A 20,829-nucleotide genomic window follows, 5' to 3' on the forward strand; every position below is an offset into this window, starting at 1 on the left:
ATAAGTCACGGCAAATATGTAACAATTATGAATCATATAATTTACATTCTTTTGCTTTCATAAGTAATAGTTAATAGGCGTTTTTCAATTAAGAAGCTCGTCAAAATTGCGTAGTCTTTTTCTAATGTTAAAAAAAATCAAACTATAACTTAATACAGGTCTGGGCAGATTAATTTTGTGGCTATTTTAACCTCTAGCGGCCCACCATACAAGGAAAATTGGCAATCGAATTTGAATCAACCGTATTAGAAAATAGAGTTGAATTTGTTTTGTTTTAAAATCGAATGAAACAAAATAAAAGCAACTCTATTGCATTTCATTAAGATTTAATTTTCATTGGAGGTAATTTGTACTAGTATTAGGACATCAAACCCCAAGAGGTTAAACTACCTGTTCCCCCCGGTACACCACGTGCTCGGGGTAGCAGAGGCCGCCCTGCGTGGGGCGGCCCGACACGGCGTGGTGGCCGGGCGGCGCGTGCGCCATCTTCAGCGCCGCTGACAGCTGGAACGCCCGCCCGAGCGTCACGCGGCACAGGAGGAGTTGTCTGCAAATATGGAATAAGTGGTATGTCAAAGAAGTGAAGAAATAAAAAATGGAATAGGGTAATTCGCGAGTAAGTGGCCACTTTTAGTAACTGGCCGCCCTAAACTAAAAATGAATTCTATTCACCTATAAACAGAATTCATTTTAGTATAAGGTTTCAATTAGAGATGTCACGAATATTCGGCAACTATTCGGCCAAATGTAGCCTACTATTCGGCCGAATACCGAGTATCTGTTGCACCTACCTAAAAAGAAAAATTCAAAAAAAAAAAAACTAGGTATATTTAATATTCGGTATTCGGTCGAGAGAGGGGCCGAATATTCGGTATTCGGCCAAATTCACTATTCGGGGCATCTCTAGTTTCAATACCTGGCCAGCTTTCAATAACTGGCCACCTTATTCACCCTAACTCACTGTCTGTCTGTCTCGGGCGAGGTTCAAACTCGCGACTATGGATTACTAATACTTTTTTTGTCCCATTCAATAGTACTCATGATTCTCAGTAGAAATAACCTAAAATTGATGTATTTTCGAAAAAAAAGTAAACTTTTAAGTGAAAACGCCCTGGTATAATACTAGGTATAAATACCTGTGACACAGGTAACAGCTGCGGTCCTTGTGCGCGGGACACCCGGAGCCGCCGCCGAAACCGTACACGTATTGGTTGCTTTTGGAAGAGTGCTCCGCGAAGTATATGCCCGCGCCGAACATGCCACCTGCAAATAAATTAAAACAGATAAGAATTTACTTAGATTTAGGATCGGAAAGACCAATAAAGCAAAAAGTGAAAATGGCGCCCACGTTTCTTACCTTGTATCGTCATATTGCTGATAGTATATCCACATTATTCTGGCTAGGTGATCTAGTAAACTAGAGTCCTAACCTGACTGCACCCATTTTTTTACTCCCACATAGATTAACAATACGATCGGACTGAAAATACAAAATTAAAAATGGCGCCGGTCATCATTTCTAGTACTAGTTTGTAGTTCATGTCATCATATGTGTCGTAAATAGCTATTAGGGTCATGCATGTGTTAGATTAGTCTTTACGTTTAGGTTACTATTTTTACTTTTTATATCATGTTTTACTTTGTGCTCACATATTATGTTCAATGAATTGCGTGGAATGTTTTATATCTAGTTATAAGTCTAGGATTCATGCTCCTTTCATACGTGCTTAATATTGTACCTATTTATAAGTCTAGGATTCGTGCTCCTTTCATACGTGCTTATAATTAACGAGATTGACAGAAATAAATAAAACTCACTCTGCATATAATGCCCACTAGTTCAGAGATACAAATCGCCCGGCCATTCCTATATAAACCCGCGCCATTTGTAGCATATTCAGAGAACTCAGAGAGCTTAACTCTATCACTTGCCTGAACACTCTCCAGTAAATAAACTCAGATATATGTGTTTTTATTTCACACAACACATATTCCGGTAAATGGAGGTATAGCGGACTTCGAGACAGCACGACGGCCAGCGCGTTCCAGCGGCGAGTTTCTACGCTTCACCCAACGAACCCCTCATCACGAAAAGTTACAGTCTACACTCCACAGTTTGGTCCTTCGAGCCGGATGAAGATAGAAAAACGTACGCGCTGAGTTTCAAGCGACATAGCTTAATTCAGAATCAAGAAAGAAACACGTACGCGCTGAGTTTCAAGCGACATTGCTTAACTCAGACGGCAAAAAAGAAACAAGTACGCGCTGAGTTTTAAGCGACATTGCTTGACTCAGACGGCAAGACTGAATAAAGAACGCGCTGGGCCTAGAGGTTCGCTTCGGCTCAGACCCAACCCCAATACCTTTCCGTACCCATTTACCGGCTTGCCGGTCGGACCGTGCAGCGTGTAGGTCGTCCTCCGCTCACGTGTCCTGGCAACTTTCGTTGCATGTGTCACATGGTTGATACCCACACACTGCTTTCGAACGTTCTAGGCATTGCACTTTGCCATTGCGGGAGATTCAGTGCCACGAGGGATCCACGCTACGCCTAGGGCCTGACGTTACGCTCGGTAACGGTCAGTCATAGATATAGGCAGGTCAAGTTAGGGACCCCCGCGTGTGTTAAGTGAAGTGAAGTGGTTCCAGCCAGAAAGATGTCCGAAAAGGAAGCAAGGAGCCTACGACCACGCACCAAGGGCCCGCCTGCGCCCGCAGCCAGCATGGACACCCCTACCCCCTCGTCCGGTAAGACTACGTCCGGCGAGACAAATACGTGGAGCAAGGGCACCAGTGGCAACCCGAATACTACCGGTGGAAACGAGTCGGTACACTCGGAAACGTTAGATGCCACGGTAGTAAATCGTAGTAGGTCAGGTACGCTAGTGAATAAAGACGCCGATGCGCCGCCGTCGCCGTCGCGGGCGCCGTCTAATCGCGATTCACATAAAAGTCGCAAATCGGTTAGGGAACGCGATAAACAATTGGCCGTGCTAATGGCCGAGCTCGAGGTTCATAAAGCCCGTCTGGTCGTTGCTAAGACAGAGTCCGAAACTGCAAATTTACGGCTGCAGGTTGCGCAACTGAAGGCGCAGTCTGTCGGCAGCAGTGACGCGACCGTCGAAGAACGTACCAGAAGTTGGGTAGAACGACAAGCGAGGTTACAGCACGAGATCGCACAGGAAAACGTTAAAATCCCGCCGCCGAAACAGACCGCGCCACCGCCGCCGCGGGCAGCCGTCGAACGTACTAGCAAACCAACCCCGCGCACTTTAGAGGTACCGCACGGTACCTACGCGCCAATGTACCATAAACCGCCGGAATTACCTGCATTCGGCGGAGATATCTCCGAATGGATATCATTTAGGGCAGAGTTCGAAGATACGTCGCCCATGTTTAGTGCCGTCAATAACGTCAGTCGGATTAGGCGCGCACTTAAGGGCGAAGCTCGGACGGCCGTAAAATCAATAATGTACACGGTTCAGGATCCGTACGAGATAATGGAAGCGTTGGAACGGCAGTTCGGCGACCCTGAGGAGATTGTTCTTACGGAAATTCATAACGTTAAACGCATGCCGCGTTTATCCGAAGACAATTCGAATATAACCTCATTCGCCGCGCATGTAGCGAATGCCGTCGCCACCATTAGATCCTTGCGTCAAGAGAAATACTTGCACGCGCCTGAGCTCGTGAATAAAATCGTGGATAAATTGAATCTGATAGTGCGCTATGAATGGGCCAAATACAGGCAGTCTAACGTAGAATCACCCGGGTTAGTAGCAATTTCCGAGTTTCTAAACGAAATTAGCACTGCGGCCAAGCGCATAAACCGACTTAAGCCGTCCAACCGATCACGGAATGCAGTGAACGCGGTTTCCTCTGCGCGCGAACCCGAAAGATCGAGCCAAGCTCTCTCTAGATCTCGCGACCCCGCGTTCTACCGTGATACGTATGATAGTTCGCGAAATGAACGAAATGCGGTTTCCTCTGTGCGCGAGCCCAGTCGATCGAGCCGCGCTCTCGCTGGCCCCCGCGCCCCCGCGTCCCTTCGCGATTATAGTTCGGAATCGGAATCAGATTACCACGAGTCATACACACGTGATACGGGAAATAGATCGCGTTCTAATAAATCGACCGTAGCTCAAGTAAAGCACCGCGATGGCAATTTGAAGAAAAAGCCAGCGTCCACCGGAGCTAAGCCCAAGCGACAGATATCGTCTGTCTCTTTCTCGCGCGAAGCGTGCGCCATATGCAACAACGGCAAAGAACACGAAGTTAAGGAGTGTTCGAAATTTCTAGCCGCGACTGTATCTGAGCGCTGGGACTTGGCAAAGGGAGCTAAATTGTGCTTTAGGTGTCTAGGCGCGAATCACCGTAAATTTTTTGGATGTAAATATGTCGCGTGTGGCATGAATCAGTGCGAAGCCGGGCATAATAGGCTATTACACGGTTTAAGCGCGGCCGGGTCCGCGAACGGTAATAGTGCGCCGGCAGCTCGCAAAGCAGTACTCAATGTTAAACTGCCGCAGACGTATCTCAAAATCATGCCAGTAGAGGTTTCGGGACCGTTAGGTACCGTCCAAACCCTCGCGCTACTCGATGAGGGCGCGGCAATGACGTTGATGTTACATGAAACTGCGGATAAAATCGCACCTCGTGTGCGCGGTGAAACATTAGAGATAGAAGGCATAGGCGGTGTAGTACGGGACCCAGATTCGTATGCGTTACGAGTCGCAATACGGGGTTTTTGTAGCCGACATATGGAATTAATGGAGACTTACACGGTTTGCGATATAGGTTTAGGAGCGCAGGGCGTACCGCGAGACTTGGTAGATAAATGCGATCATTTATCTAAAATCGCGGACGAATTAAGTTACCCCCCCGCAGTACCTACTATCGTGATAGGCCAAGATAACTGGCATCTCATCATTAGTCGGCAAATTATAGACGGTCCGCCCAACCTCCCAGTCGCGAGTTTAACCAGGCTAGGATGGGTTTTGCATGGACCAGACCGTACGCGTCGCGCCGCGGTACAATTTGTTGGGCACGCAAGGCCTAATACCGCGGATGACGAGGCCTTACAATTGATGAAACGGCATTTTGATATAGAGTCATTAGGCGTTTCGCAAAAATTACCTCGGGCCGATCCCGACCAACGTGCGCTAGATTTGTTAGAAGCCACCTGCGAAAAGATACCGGGGGAGCAAAGGTATCGCTCGGGCTTACTTTGGCGGTCAGATGACGAGAAACTCCCCGATAACCGAGAGCAAGCATTGAAACGGCTGTACAGTCTAGAACGAAAGCTAGACCGCGATGCGAAACTTAAGGCCGAATATGCGAAGCATATGAACAACTTGCTCGACAAAGGTTACGCGGAGAAAATGGACTCGCGACCGCCCCCTGAGGCACCCCGGACTTGGTATCTAGCCCACTTCCCAACTTTCCACCCGCAACGCGGGAAAATGCGATTAGTTTGGGACGCGGCCGCCACAGCTTACGGACGTTCGCTCAATAGCGCGCTGTTGGCTGGCCCCGACCTGTTAGAATCACTTTTCGGCGTGCTAGTGCGTTTCCGCGAGGGTAAAATCGCGGTAATAGCGGACGTCAAAGAGATGTTTTTACAGATCGAAATAATTGAGCAAGACCGCGATGCGTTACGTTTCGTTTGGAGGGGAGAGGACCGTACCTCCCAACCGCAAGAATATAGGATGAAGCGGCTAATATTTGGTTCGGCAGCGTCGCCGACAACCGCGCTATACGTCAAAAACGAAAACGCAAAATCGCATAGTAAAGAATTTCCGATCGCAGCGGAAAAAACGATAAAGAATACGTACATGGACGACATGTTGATCGCCCTCGATACGTCTGAAGAGGACGCGAGACGCGTAGTAAACGAGGTTTACGAGCTAAATATGCGCGCGTCATTCGAACTTCGCGGGTTCGCATCGAACCATCCTGCGGTAATTGCTGACGTAGTTAATAGCAATCAGGAAACGTCGCTGTTAGGCGCGAACGAGAGCGAGCGTACCTTAGGTTTGAAATGGAATCACAAACGTGACACCTTAGGTTTTAACGTAAACTTTCGTAATACGCCCGAAGACGTACTTAACGGTCAGAAATTACCTACGAAACGACAGGTAACAAGTAGCGCGATGTCGATATTTGATCCGATCGGTTATGTGAGCCCCATATCCGTCTTAGGTAAGGCGTTAATGCAAGAGATATGGAGGACAGGAATCGATTGGGACTCGCCTATACCCGTCTCACTCGCACCCGCGTGGCGATCGTTCATTGATAACGTACAACAATTACGAGACTTGGAAATTCCGCGACACGTGCCCGCATTTAATAGGGAGGCATATATGCATGTTTTTTGCGACGCGAGCGAAAAAATATATGCCGCGGCCGTGTATTTAGTTAGCATCAACCCCGAGGGGACTAGAACCTCCGCGTTAGTGGCCGCTAAGGCCCGCGTTTCGCCTCTCCGGGTAGTTAGCATTCCGAGAATGGAATTACAGAGCTGCGTACTAGCTACTAGATTAGCGGAAACCATCGTCAAGGAGTCAGATTACGTAATAAAGGAAAGATTTTTTTGGTCTGACTCTAAAACGGCGCTCACGTGGATACGTGCGGACCCACGTAGGTATAAAACGTTCGTAGCACATAGGTTAGCAGAAATTGAGAACACTACCACCCCCGCCAACTGGCGCTGGGTGCCTAGTGCGGCTAACGTGGCGGACGACGCGACCCGCGGAATACCTGCGCAATTTGGAGTGAACCACCGATGGTTCGTAGGGCCCGATTTTATACGTAAATCTAGTGAGCATTGGCCGATCGAAAAAGTGCCTACGCCCGTTGCCGATACGGGCGAGGAACGCGTCAATAAACTTGTATGTTCGGTAGGCGTTGCGGAGAATAGGTTTGAGTACCTGCCGGAGGTCTGTAGGTTCTCAAAATTCGTGCGATTAGTTCGCGCCACCGCTAGTATTCTAGTTGCCGCCGAGGTTTTCAAAGCCGCATTGTTCGCTAAGAAAACAGATACAGAGATTAACAAGGGGCATGTAGATTTAGCCGAGATGTTGCTAATCCGAAGGAGCCAACATGCTGCATTTCCGGAAGAAATGAAGCTTCTGGAAGCTGGGCGGCCACTCCTGAAGAAATCTCCGCTATACAAAATCGCTGTACAACTTGACAAAAACGGAATCATCGTACTGAACACGAGAATCGATAAAAACACGCACATGCCTGTTTTACATGCGAAAGAAGATTTCGTCAAGTTGTTGATACAGCATTTTCATGCACTCTACAATCACGGCAACCACGCGACCGTCATCAACGAGTTGAAACAAAGGTACTACATTATCGGGCTGCGCGGTAGCATTCGCTACATAACGAATAAATGCCAATGGTGCAGAACCTATAGGGGAATGCCAATCAAAGTTCCCATAGGTGACTTGCCGCCAGAAAGGCTAAAAGCGAATCAGCCGCCGTTTACCGCTGCAGCCGTAGACCTGTTTGGCCCCATGCAGATAACTATAGGCCGCCGCCGCGAGAAAAGGTGGGGTGTACTATACACATGCCTCACGACTCGCGCTGTACATCTGGAGCTTGCCGCCTCACTTTCGGCATCCTCCATGATACTGTCGCTACGCCGAATGATAGCGCGACGCGGCACGCCTACAGTTCTCTATTCAGACAACGCCACCAACTTCTGCGGCGCTGAAAGAGAACTGGCAGAGGCCAAAAACACGCTGCCCGACAGTCTCAAGCCCTTCTTGACTGAGCGAGCCATAAAATGGAAAAAAATTCCACCCGGCAACCCCTCCGCTGGCGGTGCCTGGGAACGGCTCGTAGGCAGCGTTAAAACGGCATTAAAAGTAGTACTGAAAGAAAGAGCACCCCACGAAGAGGTTCTACATACTTTACTGCTAGAATCAGAGCACATAGTCAATTCCAGACCGCTGACACCAGTGAATCCAGATTTAGACATCGAAGCCTTGACGCCGAACCACTTTTTAATCGGTCGATCAAGTGCTATGTCGCCACTGGGTGTCTTCACAGACGCAACTATGTCGCTCTCCTCGTGGAGAACAGCGCAAACGCTGGCCGACCAATTTTGGAGGCGCTGGCAGCGGGAATACCGACCCAGCCTCCTCCCCAGGCCCGGTGCTCATCAAAACGTGAAGAGACTGCATGAAGGTGACGTAGTCATTATTGCGGATAGCTCCATGCCACGAGGAACGTGGCCCAGAGGCGTAATCGCCCAGCTATTTCCTGGCCCAGATGGTCATGTGAGAGTGGCCATTGTTCGCACACGCGCAGGTGACGTCCGCCGCCCAGTTTCCAGACTCATCCTCATTTACTCCGCGCATGAAGACGGTGTTAACACACGTGGGGGAGACTGTCGTAAATAGCTATTAGGGTCATGCATGTGTTAGATTAGTCTTTACGTTTAGGTTACTATTTTTACTTTTTATATCATGTTTTACTTTGTGCTCACATATTATGTTCAATGAATTGCGTGGAATGTTTTATATCTAGTTATAAGTCTAGGATTCATGCTCCTTTCATACGTGCTTAATATTGTACCTATTTATAAGTCTAGGATTCGTGCTCCTTTCATACGTGCTTATAATTAACGAGATTGACAGAAATAAATAAAACTCACTCTGCATATAATGCCCACTAGTTCAGAGATACAAATCGCCCGGCCATTCCTATATAAACCCGCGCCATTTGTAGCATATTCAGAGAACTCAGAGAGCTTAACTCTATCACTTGCCTGAACACTCTCCAGTAAATAAACTCAGATATATGTGTTTTTATTTCACACAACACATATTCCGGTAAATGGAGGTATAGCGGACTTCGAGACAGCACGACGGCCAGCGCGTTCCAGCGGCGAGTTTCTACGCTTCACCCAACGAACCCCTCATCACGAAAAGTTACAGTCTACACTCCACAATATGACATTTGTATATATGTATTCCTTTTTAATTTAGTGTGGGTTATGTATTTCTAATTTTATTGTGTACCTATTGTATATTCTTGACATGTGTTTTTGACATTAAAGGTATTGAATTGAATATAGTTTTTCGGAACTTATGTACGAAATATCATTTGATATTTGCCAGTCGCTTTTCGGTGAAGGAAAACATCGTGAGGAAACCGGACTAATCCCAATAAGGCCTAGTTTACCCTCTGGGTTGGAAGGTCAGATGGCTGTCGCTTTCGGAAAAACTAGTGCCTACGTCAAATCATGGGATTAGTTGTCAAGCGGACCCCAGGCTCCCATGAGCCGTGGCAAAATGCCGGGATAACGCCAGGAAGAAGAGAATTGAATTACTTTAAGTACTATTTAGTTAGTACTCACCGATGTAGGCGTGTCTCTCGTCGAAGCCTTTCTGTACAATGGCGTTGATGAAGGGCGACCCGTGGAACAGCATGCGCTCGTTGGCGCCACCTGCTTCAGCGGCCACCTCTCGCCGCCGGTGCTGGTAGCGCTCCCATAGCCGGCCGTTCACTATCTTTTGTATCTGAAAATATTTAAACAGTTTTATAACACGAAAACCTGAAGGCGTTTAAGAAACCAGTAGTTTAGAGCAATTATTTCATGCAACCGATGATGCCAAAAATGCGGGGGTGCGCGGGACGATGTGAGCGAAGTCCCGTGCCGTGATTGGTCCGTTCAAAGATACGGACGTCACACAAAGACACTTTCGACTCGAACATGGAGTAAAACTACTGTATGCGTGGCAGAGGGGGTAGCGCGACTATGCTCAGTCTGGCCTCCATTTCACCAACGTGACAGGTCCGACAATTGTCTACATCACTGTTACTGACGTCACAGGCCTCCATAGGCTACGGTAACCGCTTACCATCAGACGGGCGGTGTGGTTGTTTGCCACCAACATGTTCATTAAAAAAAACTCCACTATATCGCCAGTAAATAAGAACTTATTTTGCGAAGCTAATGACAAATGTCAGAAGAAATACGACAATTGTCACGAAATTCCGACACAGAACTCATTTGCTGTCAAGAATTACCGAAAGTTCTTTGAAATCTTGTGACAATTGTCATCATTATCATCATTAACATCGCGAGAGAAATACCTGTGTTTGCCAATATAATAAAGTATTTTTTAAATAATAAAATGATGGTGACAAACAGGTATACGGCCCGCCCGATGGTAAGCGATAACCGATAGATAGCGATTTTCATTTGTCTACTCTCAATTGCTCAAAGGTTAACTGGAAGAGATCCCTTTTAGGGATAAGTTCGCCTTTGTACATTGTATACTTTCTTTTAATTGTATCTTAACCTGTCTTATGTACAATAAAGTGTTTACATACATACATACATAACTGTAGCCCATGGATGCCTGTGACGTCAGCAACAATGAGACTTGTCGAATTGTCGCACTGTCACGTTGGTGATATAGGGGCCTGGGAGGATGTTTTGTCTGTGAGTGGCATTTACCCTGGCTGAGGAAGGTCGCCCATGAGGTGGACGGACCAAATAAAGGCAGCAATGGACGGCCCCTTGCACGAATGCGCTAAACGGGCGTTTTCAGAAATAAATATTGAAAACCTAATTCTTTCACATCTGGACGTTCTTGGGCTCATTCTACTCAGAATCGACAGCATTCTCCAACCCACCATTAAAAAAAACTGGGCAAGTGCGAGTCGGACTCGCGCACGTAGGGTTCCGTACCACAATGCAAAAAAAAAACAAAAAGAAGAAAAAAAAACGGTCACCCATCCAAGTACTGACCACTCCCGACGGGTCTTAACTTTGGTCAAAAATCACGTTTGTTGTATGGGAGCCCCATTTAAATCTTTATTTTATTCTGTTTTTAGTATTTGTTGTTATAGCGGCAACAGAAATACATCATCTGTGAAAATTTCAACTGTCTAGCTATCACGGTTCGTGAGATACAGCCTGGTGACAGTCGGACGGACGGACGGACGGACGGACGGACGGACAGCGAAGTCTTAGTAATAGGGTCCCGTTTTACCCTTTGGGTACGGAACCCTAAAAAGATGTCCCAAAATGTCCATTCCATTACGTCACGTTTTAGTATGAAAAAATGTTTCACTTGTATGTGTGTGACGTAGTGGAATGTACAATTTTCATACAATTTTTTGGGACATTTTATTTTATCATCAGAATTGAATATGCTAGTGAATCTGAGTTGAAAGAACCCAAAAACACGGGGATCTGTGAGAATCGGGTTTTCGATATTTATTTCTGAAAACGCCCAACGCGCAGCCGTCAGGGAGGAGTGGAGGCGAGCCGTCAAACGTGTCACAAAGGGAGACTTCCAATGATGACCACGACCGCTCTGTCAAGAGTGTCCCGATCAAGAGAAGAGAGAGGCATTTACCCTGACTACATTATAGTGTGAGTAGTTCCCGCCCGCCTGGTCTCGGTGCTCTCGCACGGAAGCCTGCATCTCCCTCTCGACTATCGCGTGCTCGCTCTCGCCGCACTCGTCGCTCGAAGTCGGCGTCACGTCGACTAGCGTCGTGCCGCCGTACCATTCTGTAAAAAAAATCCGAATTGATTTTTTTTTTAAAGTTTAATTTCTTCTCATTTCTTATGGTTGACTGAAGTAACCTATAGTCTGTTAGGTATTTAAATAAAAATAAACAATTATTACGGTTTCGGTTTTTCGTTGTACGTTTTCGGTATTTAAATAAATAAAAAGTAAACAAACAATTTTTGCGCCTACAACATCTACGTTCTACGTAGCATATCTCTTTATAACGTGTACTTAAATACCTTGTTTTCCTTTCAAATATTGAACAAGCATTCATATTGGTAATTTGGGGTCCCTTAAAGATCGGTTTTCCTAGGATAACGATGCCGTCATATAGCGGTCGAATCCATACAAAATAATAACGACTAAATATGGATGTCGTCGTATTTGTATGGAGACGGCCGCTATATGACGGCACCGCTATCCTTGGAAACCAGAGCATAAGTAAAGATTTGCAACCCGATTGGACCAAAAATGCAAAAATTCAAGATGGCGCTAACCTTTCATCACATCTCGTAACATTTAAAACAGTGATGAATATAATGTGTTCTCACCTGACGCCGCCTGCGCAGACTGTCGCGCCGCCTTCAGCAGCCTATGTCTATGCCCGTAGGCCGCTACGCCCACGGCTCTGAGATCTTCGTGACACATTTCAGATAAAATATCTACTGTGATTTGCTCCCGTTCTAACACTGGAGCTAGCTGCTCCAGGCCGATACTGAAACAAGTTTTTTGAAGTGAAAACTTCTTTAGCGGCGCTAGGCACTTTTTGAGGTGGGGAAAAAATGATACTCGAGACAGCGTAACGCGACCACGTGACCGTAACGTTTAGATGGCCACTCATTTAGATGGCATTTAAATCAATAAAGAAAAACTCATTGACATTACATGAAAAAGGTTCTAATCTTGTACGGGTTGAAATACGAGGTTCTCACAGTTACATTATAACGTTATATCACTCAAATATAATTCAATAAAGCTACATCTTGCTTTTAACTGCAGACGAGCGTAAAACTGCTGTCACTGTAGACGTAAAAAGTTTATGATTTGGGTACATCTTTGATTTTATTATGCTTTTAACATGTAAGAGTAATATGCACCAAACAACAACGCCCATAGTTTTTATTTTATTACGTTAAATATGAATTTGTTTTGTCTATCCTCGTGCCGCCCAATGTACATTAGGATGTACAATCAGTTTCGATGGAATGTCAACCTTAATAAAAAACGAATTAGGCAGCATTTCATTTGTCTTGTAAAATTTTCGAACAAATGAAATTCAACCCAATTGAATATACAATAAGATTCTAATTTCCTTGGCAATAATTTTGTATGGTGGGCGGCACGAGGCTATGGTACCAGCGGTCATAGACTCAAAATTTGAACTCATCACACTTATGAAAGTATGAAATTTTGGAAGTTATGACGTTTAGAAGTAAGGTTAAGAACCGGGCCTTATTTGGCGCAGGTTAGTTTTTAAGTTTTAGGGTTAAACATGGCTCTATAGGCCGTTATGGCCAGTCGTTATAGGCACAGCAAGAAAACTAGGATTATAAGACCAAGATATGTGTGATACCATTAGGAAAAACGTATAACTTTGTTAGTAACTATATATTGTCTTTGGTAACCATAAACTTTTTGACTCGTAAATCTACGTAAGTAAGTAAAAAAAAGCTAAATGTGGTGTTCCACGGCAAAAGGTACCTTATCCTCTAGCGGCCCACCATACAAGGAAAATTGGCAATCGAATTTGAATCAACGGTATTAGAAAATAGAGTTGAATTTGTTTTGTTTTAAAATCGAACGAAACAAAATAAAAGAAACTCTATTCCATTTCTTTAAGATTTAAATTTCATTGGAGGTAATTTGTACTAGTATTAGGACATTGAACCCCAAGAGGTTATGGCGGTTGGCGCTTACGTCGCATAACGCCGCAATAATATTGGAGCGGCGTTAATGATAGCGTAAGCGCCAACCGCCATAAGGTACCTTTACCCGTGGGACGTCACAAATAGTAGATATTTTTTCTCGTTTTTAGCATACAATTCCGTATACATACCTCGACAGGAAAGTTTGTAAAGATTCCGACGTAGACAGAGCCGAGGCAGGTCGGCCTGCCGCGTCCTCTAAACTGCCTCGGGAGCCCTCCGCCCAGTAGTTGCTTGGCACCACCTGCACAAGGCAAAATAATTAGAAAAAAACATTAGCCTAGCGATAATGCTCTAGTATCTCCATACAAATACTACGACATCCATATTTAGCCGTATTATCTAGTATGGAGATGGCCGCTATATGACGGCACCACTATCCTAGGAAAAACGATTTTAAGAGCGTGCGACTTTGAATCCGGAGGTAGTACGAACCGGTACTAATGAGTTATTCGGAATGTGTGTACGAAATATCATTTCATATTTACTAGCCGCTTTTCGGTGAAGGAAAACATTGTGAGGAAACCGGACTAATCCCAATAAGGTCTGGTTTACCCTCCGGGTTGGAAGGTCAGATGGCGGTCGCTTTCGTAAAACTAGGGCCTACGCCAATTCTCGAGATTAGTTGCCATGTGGAACCCAGGCTCCCCTGAGCCGTGTCAAAAAGCCGGGACAACGCGAGGAAGATGCAGGGAGGGGAAGCGGAACTACGTCAGGGCGTGGGGCAGAGCGACTACATAGACGCTAGCGGCATCTGTCGGTCACCAGAGGTGTTACTCTCTCAATGAAGATATCGGACGTAGAGTACAGAACACATAATATAAAGTATTTCTCCGTCCCTGAGGCACTGGTCCCACCGCGAGCTAGTAAGCTATGAGCTATCGGCTATAAACACGAACAAAAGATAAGCACTCCCGTGTAAATAAAAGAGACACGGCGATATTTATAGTTACTCGCCCAGCGGTGAGCTAGTTTGCAGCGTGTTTATAGCCGATAACTCATAGCTTACTAGCTCGCGGTGGGACCAGTGCCTGAGAAAAGTGCCGAAGAGCGAATGCGTGGTCAGGCCTTAATTTTTGTTTTTTGAGGTACTGTTTTGCGCCACGAGCGAAATATTAGACACTATCTAAGGGTGGTATTGGTATTCCACCTGTCCAATGTGTATTTTGTCTCACATTTTGTTTAATGAGAGAGAGAGACGCAATGGAGCAAGATATTGGACAGATGAAATACTACCCTACTACGGCAGGCGTGGCTCACTCCGCGATTTCGTCGCTTTGCAACAGGCAGCTACAACTACATCCGTCCCACACCAATTTTGGTGGCCAGCCATAAGCCGCGCGTGGCGCTGTCGCCACCTAGCGGCCATATCCGTCCTAATCGTAACAGACGCGTTTTGTTAGAGAGTGAGTCTTCTGTACCTAGTACCAGGCGTGTCTCACTCCGCGATTTCGTCGCTTTGCTACAGGTAGCTAAAAGTGCATCCGTTCGGCCCCAATTTTGGGGTTTGCCATAAGCCGCGCGTGGCGCTGTCGCCACCTAGCGGCCATATCTGTCCTAATCGTAACAGACGCGTTTTGTTAGACAGTGAGTCTTCTGTACCTAGTACTATTATTTATTCTGTGGCCATGAGCGAAATGTTAAACACTTTATAGTTCGTTTTTTTAGCATTAGAAAGAACTTGAAAGAAGATAAGCAATCTCGACATGTCTTTTAATTGAAAAACGCTTTTAAAAAATCAGTAACTATGACTTATGAAAGCAGAAGAATATATAGTTGGTCATGCAGATCTTGTCAATAGAAAAAGGCGGCAAATTTGAAAAATGTAGGCGCGAAGGGATATCGTCTCATAGAAAATTTGAATTTCGCGCCTTTTTCTACTGACAAGATTTGCTTGACCATCTATAAATGATCGTATTAGATTCATAATTGTTACATATTTGACAATTAAAAGACACATCAAGATTGTTTACCTTTTTTCTAATGCTAAAAAAAACGAACTATAAGGATGGTATTCCACCTGTCCTATGAGTACTTTGTCCCACATTTTGCTTAACGAGAGAGTGAGACGTAATGGCATTGGAGCAAGATATTGGACAGATTTCCATCTGTCCAATATCTTGTCTTGTCTTGTCCAATATCTACTACGGTACGTACAGGTAGCGGCAGCGGCACGGTATCCCCACTAGGCAGCAGGACGGGCAGCTGCGGCGGCGGCAGCGGCGCGGCGGGCGGCGCGGCCGGCGGAGCCCGTGTGGCGGACGTCATGGCGTCCTGCAGTAGGGAGCGGACATCCTCGGCCCCGGCCAGGTCGAGGGCCGTCTGCCCTTCTTGGTTCTTGAGATACGGGTCGGCGCCGTGGGCCAGCTGAGAACAAAGTTAAAGATGAAATGTTGAGTTAAAAGTGCGCGATGAATGAAGGGGTTACATATTGGAACCTCTTATAACTCATGAGGCCCTGGTACTTGCTACTTGCTTAATTAAGTTTTTGGATAGTTTTTTCTCGATTTTGGCCACAGTAGCCTATAGAGATTAGCAAGCAACGCTAAGCGGTCTTCGTAGTCTATGGATATTGCTATAACGGTGTCACATGCGCGTGACCTATATTAAATAGATACTCACCAGTAACGCACATAGTTGCGTACGAGCCTTATCCGCTGCTTCATGTAATGGTGTAAAGCCCCATCTATCGGCGGCGTTCGGCGGCGTACCGGCCCGTAGTCACAACGCAGCCAACTCCAAGTGTCCATAGGAGGCGGCGTTGTGGGGTGGTACTAGGCCTCCCTTGTCGCGCGCTGATACAGCCGGGCCAACCTTAACAACCTTGGCGTCAACGACACCTTCTCATAACTCATGAGACCCTGGTACTTGCTCCTTGCTAAATTCAGTTTTTGGACTGTTTTTCCTCGATTTTGGCCACAGTCGCCTATGGAGACTAGCAAGCAACACTAAGCGGTCTTCGTAGTCTATGAATATTGCTATAAGGGTGTCACATGCGTGTTTCTGACCTATATTAAATAGATACTTACCAGTAACGCGCACAGCTGTGTGCGCGCCTTATGCGCCGCCTCATGTAGCGGAGTAAAGCCCCATCTATCGGCGGCGTTCGGCGGCGTACCGGCCCGTAGTAACAACGCAGCCAACTCCAAGTGTCCATAGGAGGCGGCGTTGTGGAGTGGTACTAGGCCTCCCTTGTCACGCGCTGAGACTGCCGCGCCGGCCTCCAGGAGCGCCTCGGCGACTTCTAAGTTGTTGTAGCCGGCTGAAAGTAAAGGTAGGCATGAGAATCTGAATCACTTAGTGAGGCATATCAAAGGTATTGCTTTTCACATTTTGCTTAATGAGAGAGTGAGACGCATTGCACATTGGTCAGGTGGAATACCACCCTTTTAGGATTTAAAAAAATGACTTTGATTCATGGGTGGCATGGAAAAGGCGCAAGTCGATTTTAGTTACTGAATAACCCGCTAGATGTCGCTGTCAAGTCCACGAAGATTCCTACTTCGCGGTGTTAAGATTTTTCTGCGAAACATGGGGTAGCGCGGTCTGCACTGTTTAATTACTCTGGTTTCCCTTCAAAACGAATAAATCTTTCGCCTTTTACTAAAGATTTCCGTGGAGGGGAACACTCAAATGAGTCTATAATAATTTGTTGACGCCCTGCGCAAGCGGGGCTTATAAAAGTAAAAAACCGGACAAATGCGAGTCGGACTCGCCCACCGAGGGTTCCGTACTTTTTAGTGTTCGTTATAGCGGCAACAGAATAAATCTATGAAAATGTCAACTGTCTAGTATCACGGTTCATGAGATACAGCCTGGTGACAGACGCACAGTGGAGTCTTAGTAATAGGGTCCCGTTTTTACCTTTTGGGTAAGGAAACCTAAACAGGTAACTAATAATACATGACATGTTTCTTTGATTTTTTCCCCATCATAGCGTAATAATTACTAAGCCAATTTGATGAAAGTGGATTGATTTACCGCCCTTATCAAAGCAGCAGAGAGTTGTTTCTTCAAAATATATTTTAATATTCAATTATCTCTCTTGAAATATCTTATTGTACTCGAAACACGTTGTTTTCCTTTGGAGATTGACTCAAGGTCATTTAAAGCAACGGTCGGGAACCTTTTAGGAGCCAAGGGCCACCCGCCACATAGAGTCTGTGCGGAAAGAGAAGAGTCGTGGGATTTGAGGGCGCGCCAGTGCTATTTTAGGGTTTTTGCTATGCTGACAACACTGGTCACGTGATTATAGTACGACACTAAAGGTCATGATACTTGAATCCCTTTTGTTCCGGTTTTTTACCACAGCTTACTAAACGGAGCCTGGTGGTGGTGTCGGCTCGTCAACTCAATCCTCTGATTTAGCGCAGGCACTAGTTTTCTTTTTAAAACACACTTGTTTTTATATCTCAGATACTAAAACGTGACTGCGATTGACAAAACTGCTAAAACTATTTAAGAATCTGTCCAAAACAACTGTGATTTTAGTACCAAACAAGATACGAGTCTCATTTATGTACTGCCTAATCTGTGCAGTCCAACAGTTATTAAAACCGGGTAGATCGGGTAGAAATTGGGCAATAGAACTGTAATTTTATCTGGGATATATTTCACCCATTGTAAACTTGACTTGTAATGTATGTGTACATTATTAATAATAAATATGAATATGAATAAAAATAGTGCATAAGTAGGTAGGCCTTATTGGGATCTGTCCGGTTCTCTCATCGCACCATATTTTACTTCGCCGAAAAGTCACTGCTAAATATGGAATATAATTTCGTAACTAACAGAACCTACAAATAAAGAAATATGTTATTAGAAAAAGTTTTATTCTTTGTAATCGAAGTCTGAATTAAAATATTCAATGTCACTTATGTTTGAGCTAGCTTCAAAACAACCAGGGACACTCATAGAACTATTTTCATCTGAACTGGATGTGCTTGAATCCGGCACGTAGATTACGAATTCTTGCATATCACCTACTTCATCATCATCATCATCATCTCAGCCACAAGACGTCCACTGCTGAACATAGGCCTCCCCCATCTGCATGATGGGGGGTGAATGCCATAATCGCCACGCTTGGCAGGCGGGTTGGCGATCGCAGTCGAGTACACCGAATTTGAGGGACGCTGCTGCCCGTCCACCGGTGGTCTTGGACGTAGTTTAAGGACATACCCGGGTCCTATATCACCTACTTAGCGGTCTTTTATTCGAGATACCGTAGGTAGTTTTACACAATCCTGAAAAAGAAATTACATATAAATATGCATAAAATGGCAAGTATCAAGACTATTTGTCAGTTATTTTAAATATCACGAATGACCTGCATATTTATGAAAATTAATATATTTTGAATGAATATACTTACCGATTATGTACCGGAGACAAGTTACTTAGGGGGCTTATTAAATAGGTAATTATTTAATATTAAATACAACATCAATACCCGCGAATAGCGGAAACACGTTCCGCGACTTTTTGTAAGTCGATAGTCGGCTTTTAGCCGTTTTCTTCCCGCTGACAAAACCGAACAATGTTAAATATAATTTTCCTTGTGGTTTTATGTACGGTTTTATCGTGTTTTGAATATTTTTTATACATAAAACTTGCGGTTTTTGTTAATAAAAATATACATTGACAGAAGTTTGTTTACTTTTTACAAGACAGGTGTCAAAGGTTTGATTGCCATATAAAATTTAAAATGTTAGTTCCCGTTTCTGCCACGACTCTTCTCTTTCCGCACAGACTCTAGTAGTAACGAAGTTGACGCAGGCCGCACTTTGTTAATATTTATGACTTTATCAGACATTGTCGTTTGTCAATATTACATACAAAATAGCCAGGGAGGCTCGCGGGCCGCAAGTGAGAGGTTCGCGGGCCGCCAGTTGCCTACCGCTGATTTAAAGGATATCATTAATATTTAGTTTACTATTATATGTAGGTATATATCTAATAATATCATACCGGCAAGGTGTAGTGGTGTGGAATTCCTTCCATGAGCGTCTCTACAATTCACGTTCTGTGGTGTTATTAATTTCCTGCAAAAAAACATGATTAGAGTTTATAATTGTTATTTGTGCAAAAGCACGCTTTCTTTAATCTCTGTTTTCTGCATAGAGAAATATTGTAAGAAAGAGTGCTCACTCCATACTCCAGTTTTGGTACCAGAACGACTATTATTTTCGTATTTAATGAAAACATTTATTTATTTTCAGGCAACTATTGGCCCATAGATAAATACCTTAAAACTAGCATACATATTATTACAAAATATATTTCAAAACTAAAAACACAATTATGGCTGCGATGCAGTTCGCAACCCCGCAGTGTCAGGGAGCCGGCCGCGGAACCGCCGGAACTTGACACCCTTCGGCCAAAACTCCTCCTTGGTGAAGGTCGTTAGATGTTCAGTCGGAACGCTCAACACAAAAGAATTAAAATTCACATTGTGTCGAGATTCCAACTTCACGACCCTCAGGATGAATCCGGACTTGGCTCGTACATACTTCACGATCTCCTCGACCTCTAGCATTTAGTATTTGACATCTAGCATCGAGTAGCGGAATTATCAGTACCGGTATTCAATACTAGATGTCTCTCATGTGGCGACTCACGAAAATTGTACTGAACTAAAATTTACAAAAATATTAGACGCAGAAGGAGTTGAAAATAGAGTTGCGGTTAATCCGGTTATAATATTAGCTGAAAATTGTTGAACACTTTTCGGTCGCCGGAACATCTATTGTCAAGTAACAGTACTGATAATTTCGCTACTCGATGCTAGATGTCGACTACGAAAATAATAGTCGTTTTGGTACCAAAACTGGTGTATGGAGTGAGCACTCTATGTACTTTTTTCTCTATGATTCTCTATGCAGTATCAATGTACCGTACATAAGTGTCGAGTTAAGCGTTCCTACAATTTTATACTAGATGTCGCTAGTAGTAGTTGCCACAACGAGAATGGAATGCATTATATGAAACATATTTATAACCACCTAGCTCTCGCCAGCTCGCCGCGCTTGGCCGCGTCGAGCAGCGCCGCGTCGCCGCGCAGCGCGTCGGCCGTGTCGGAGTCTCCACTCCGGACTAGTTGTAGGGGCGTCAGTCCGTCTCGATTCCGTCGCGTCGGGTCCGCGCCGTGCTGCAAACGAAACGGAATTAAGAAAAAATTAGTACGTTGAAGTAACAATGGGCTGGCCAGATATGTCGCAGAACCAAAAAACCGGCCAAGTGCGAGTCGGACTCGCGTTGCTGGGGTTCCGTACGTAAGCCCGACTCACGCTTGACTGCACATTTTTAATAGATTTTCCTGTTATCTATAGGTAAAGAACTACTTTGTATATTTT

At 45.0% G+C, this 20,829-nt stretch overlaps 3 protein-coding genes and 1 non-coding gene across 5 annotated transcripts in view; 3 read left to right on the top strand and 1 right to left on the bottom strand.

The window, feature by feature from the left end:
- Positions 1–20,829, top strand: part of LOC134676165 (interleukin enhancer-binding factor 2 homolog) — a 183,557-nt gene that overhangs the window by 56,687 nt on the left and 106,041 nt on the right. The gene's annotated exons all lie outside the window — the stretch shown is intronic.
- LOC134676190 (uncharacterized) overlaps positions 1–20,829 on the top strand; it is a 164,659-nt gene that overhangs the window by 11,558 nt on the left and 132,272 nt on the right. The window lies entirely within an intron of this gene.
- The window catches only part of LOC134676199 (poly [ADP-ribose] polymerase tankyrase), a 52,849-nt gene that overhangs the window by 5,957 nt on the left and 26,063 nt on the right, over positions 1–20,829 (bottom strand). The window contains exons 14-23 of the mRNA XM_063534528.1: positions 20,479–20,624; positions 19,445–19,518; positions 16,501–16,733; positions 15,629–15,838; positions 13,603–13,715; positions 12,098–12,261; positions 11,388–11,545; positions 9,374–9,536; positions 1,137–1,263; positions 391–547 (exon numbers count right to left, since the gene is read on the bottom strand). Of these exons, the coding sequence (XP_063390598.1) occupies positions 391–547; positions 1,137–1,263; positions 9,374–9,536; positions 11,388–11,545; positions 12,098–12,261; positions 13,603–13,715; positions 15,629–15,838; positions 16,501–16,733; positions 19,445–19,518; positions 20,479–20,624 (1,545 nt within the window). The remainder of the gene's footprint in view (positions 1–390; positions 548–1,136; positions 1,264–9,373; positions 9,537–11,387; positions 11,546–12,097; positions 12,262–13,602; positions 13,716–15,628; positions 15,839–16,500; positions 16,734–19,444; positions 19,519–20,478; positions 20,625–20,829) is intronic.
- Positions 17,031–17,147, top strand: LOC134676710 (U5 spliceosomal RNA). Its single transcript, XR_010099952.1, has one exon. It is a non-coding gene; the product is annotated as a U5 spliceosomal RNA (small nuclear RNA).

This window comes from Cydia fagiglandana, chromosome 24 (assembly GCF_963556715.1).
Source record: "Cydia fagiglandana chromosome 24, ilCydFagi1.1, whole genome shotgun sequence".
NCBI classification, from domain to species: domain Eukaryota; kingdom Metazoa; phylum Arthropoda; class Insecta; order Lepidoptera; family Tortricidae; genus Cydia; species Cydia fagiglandana.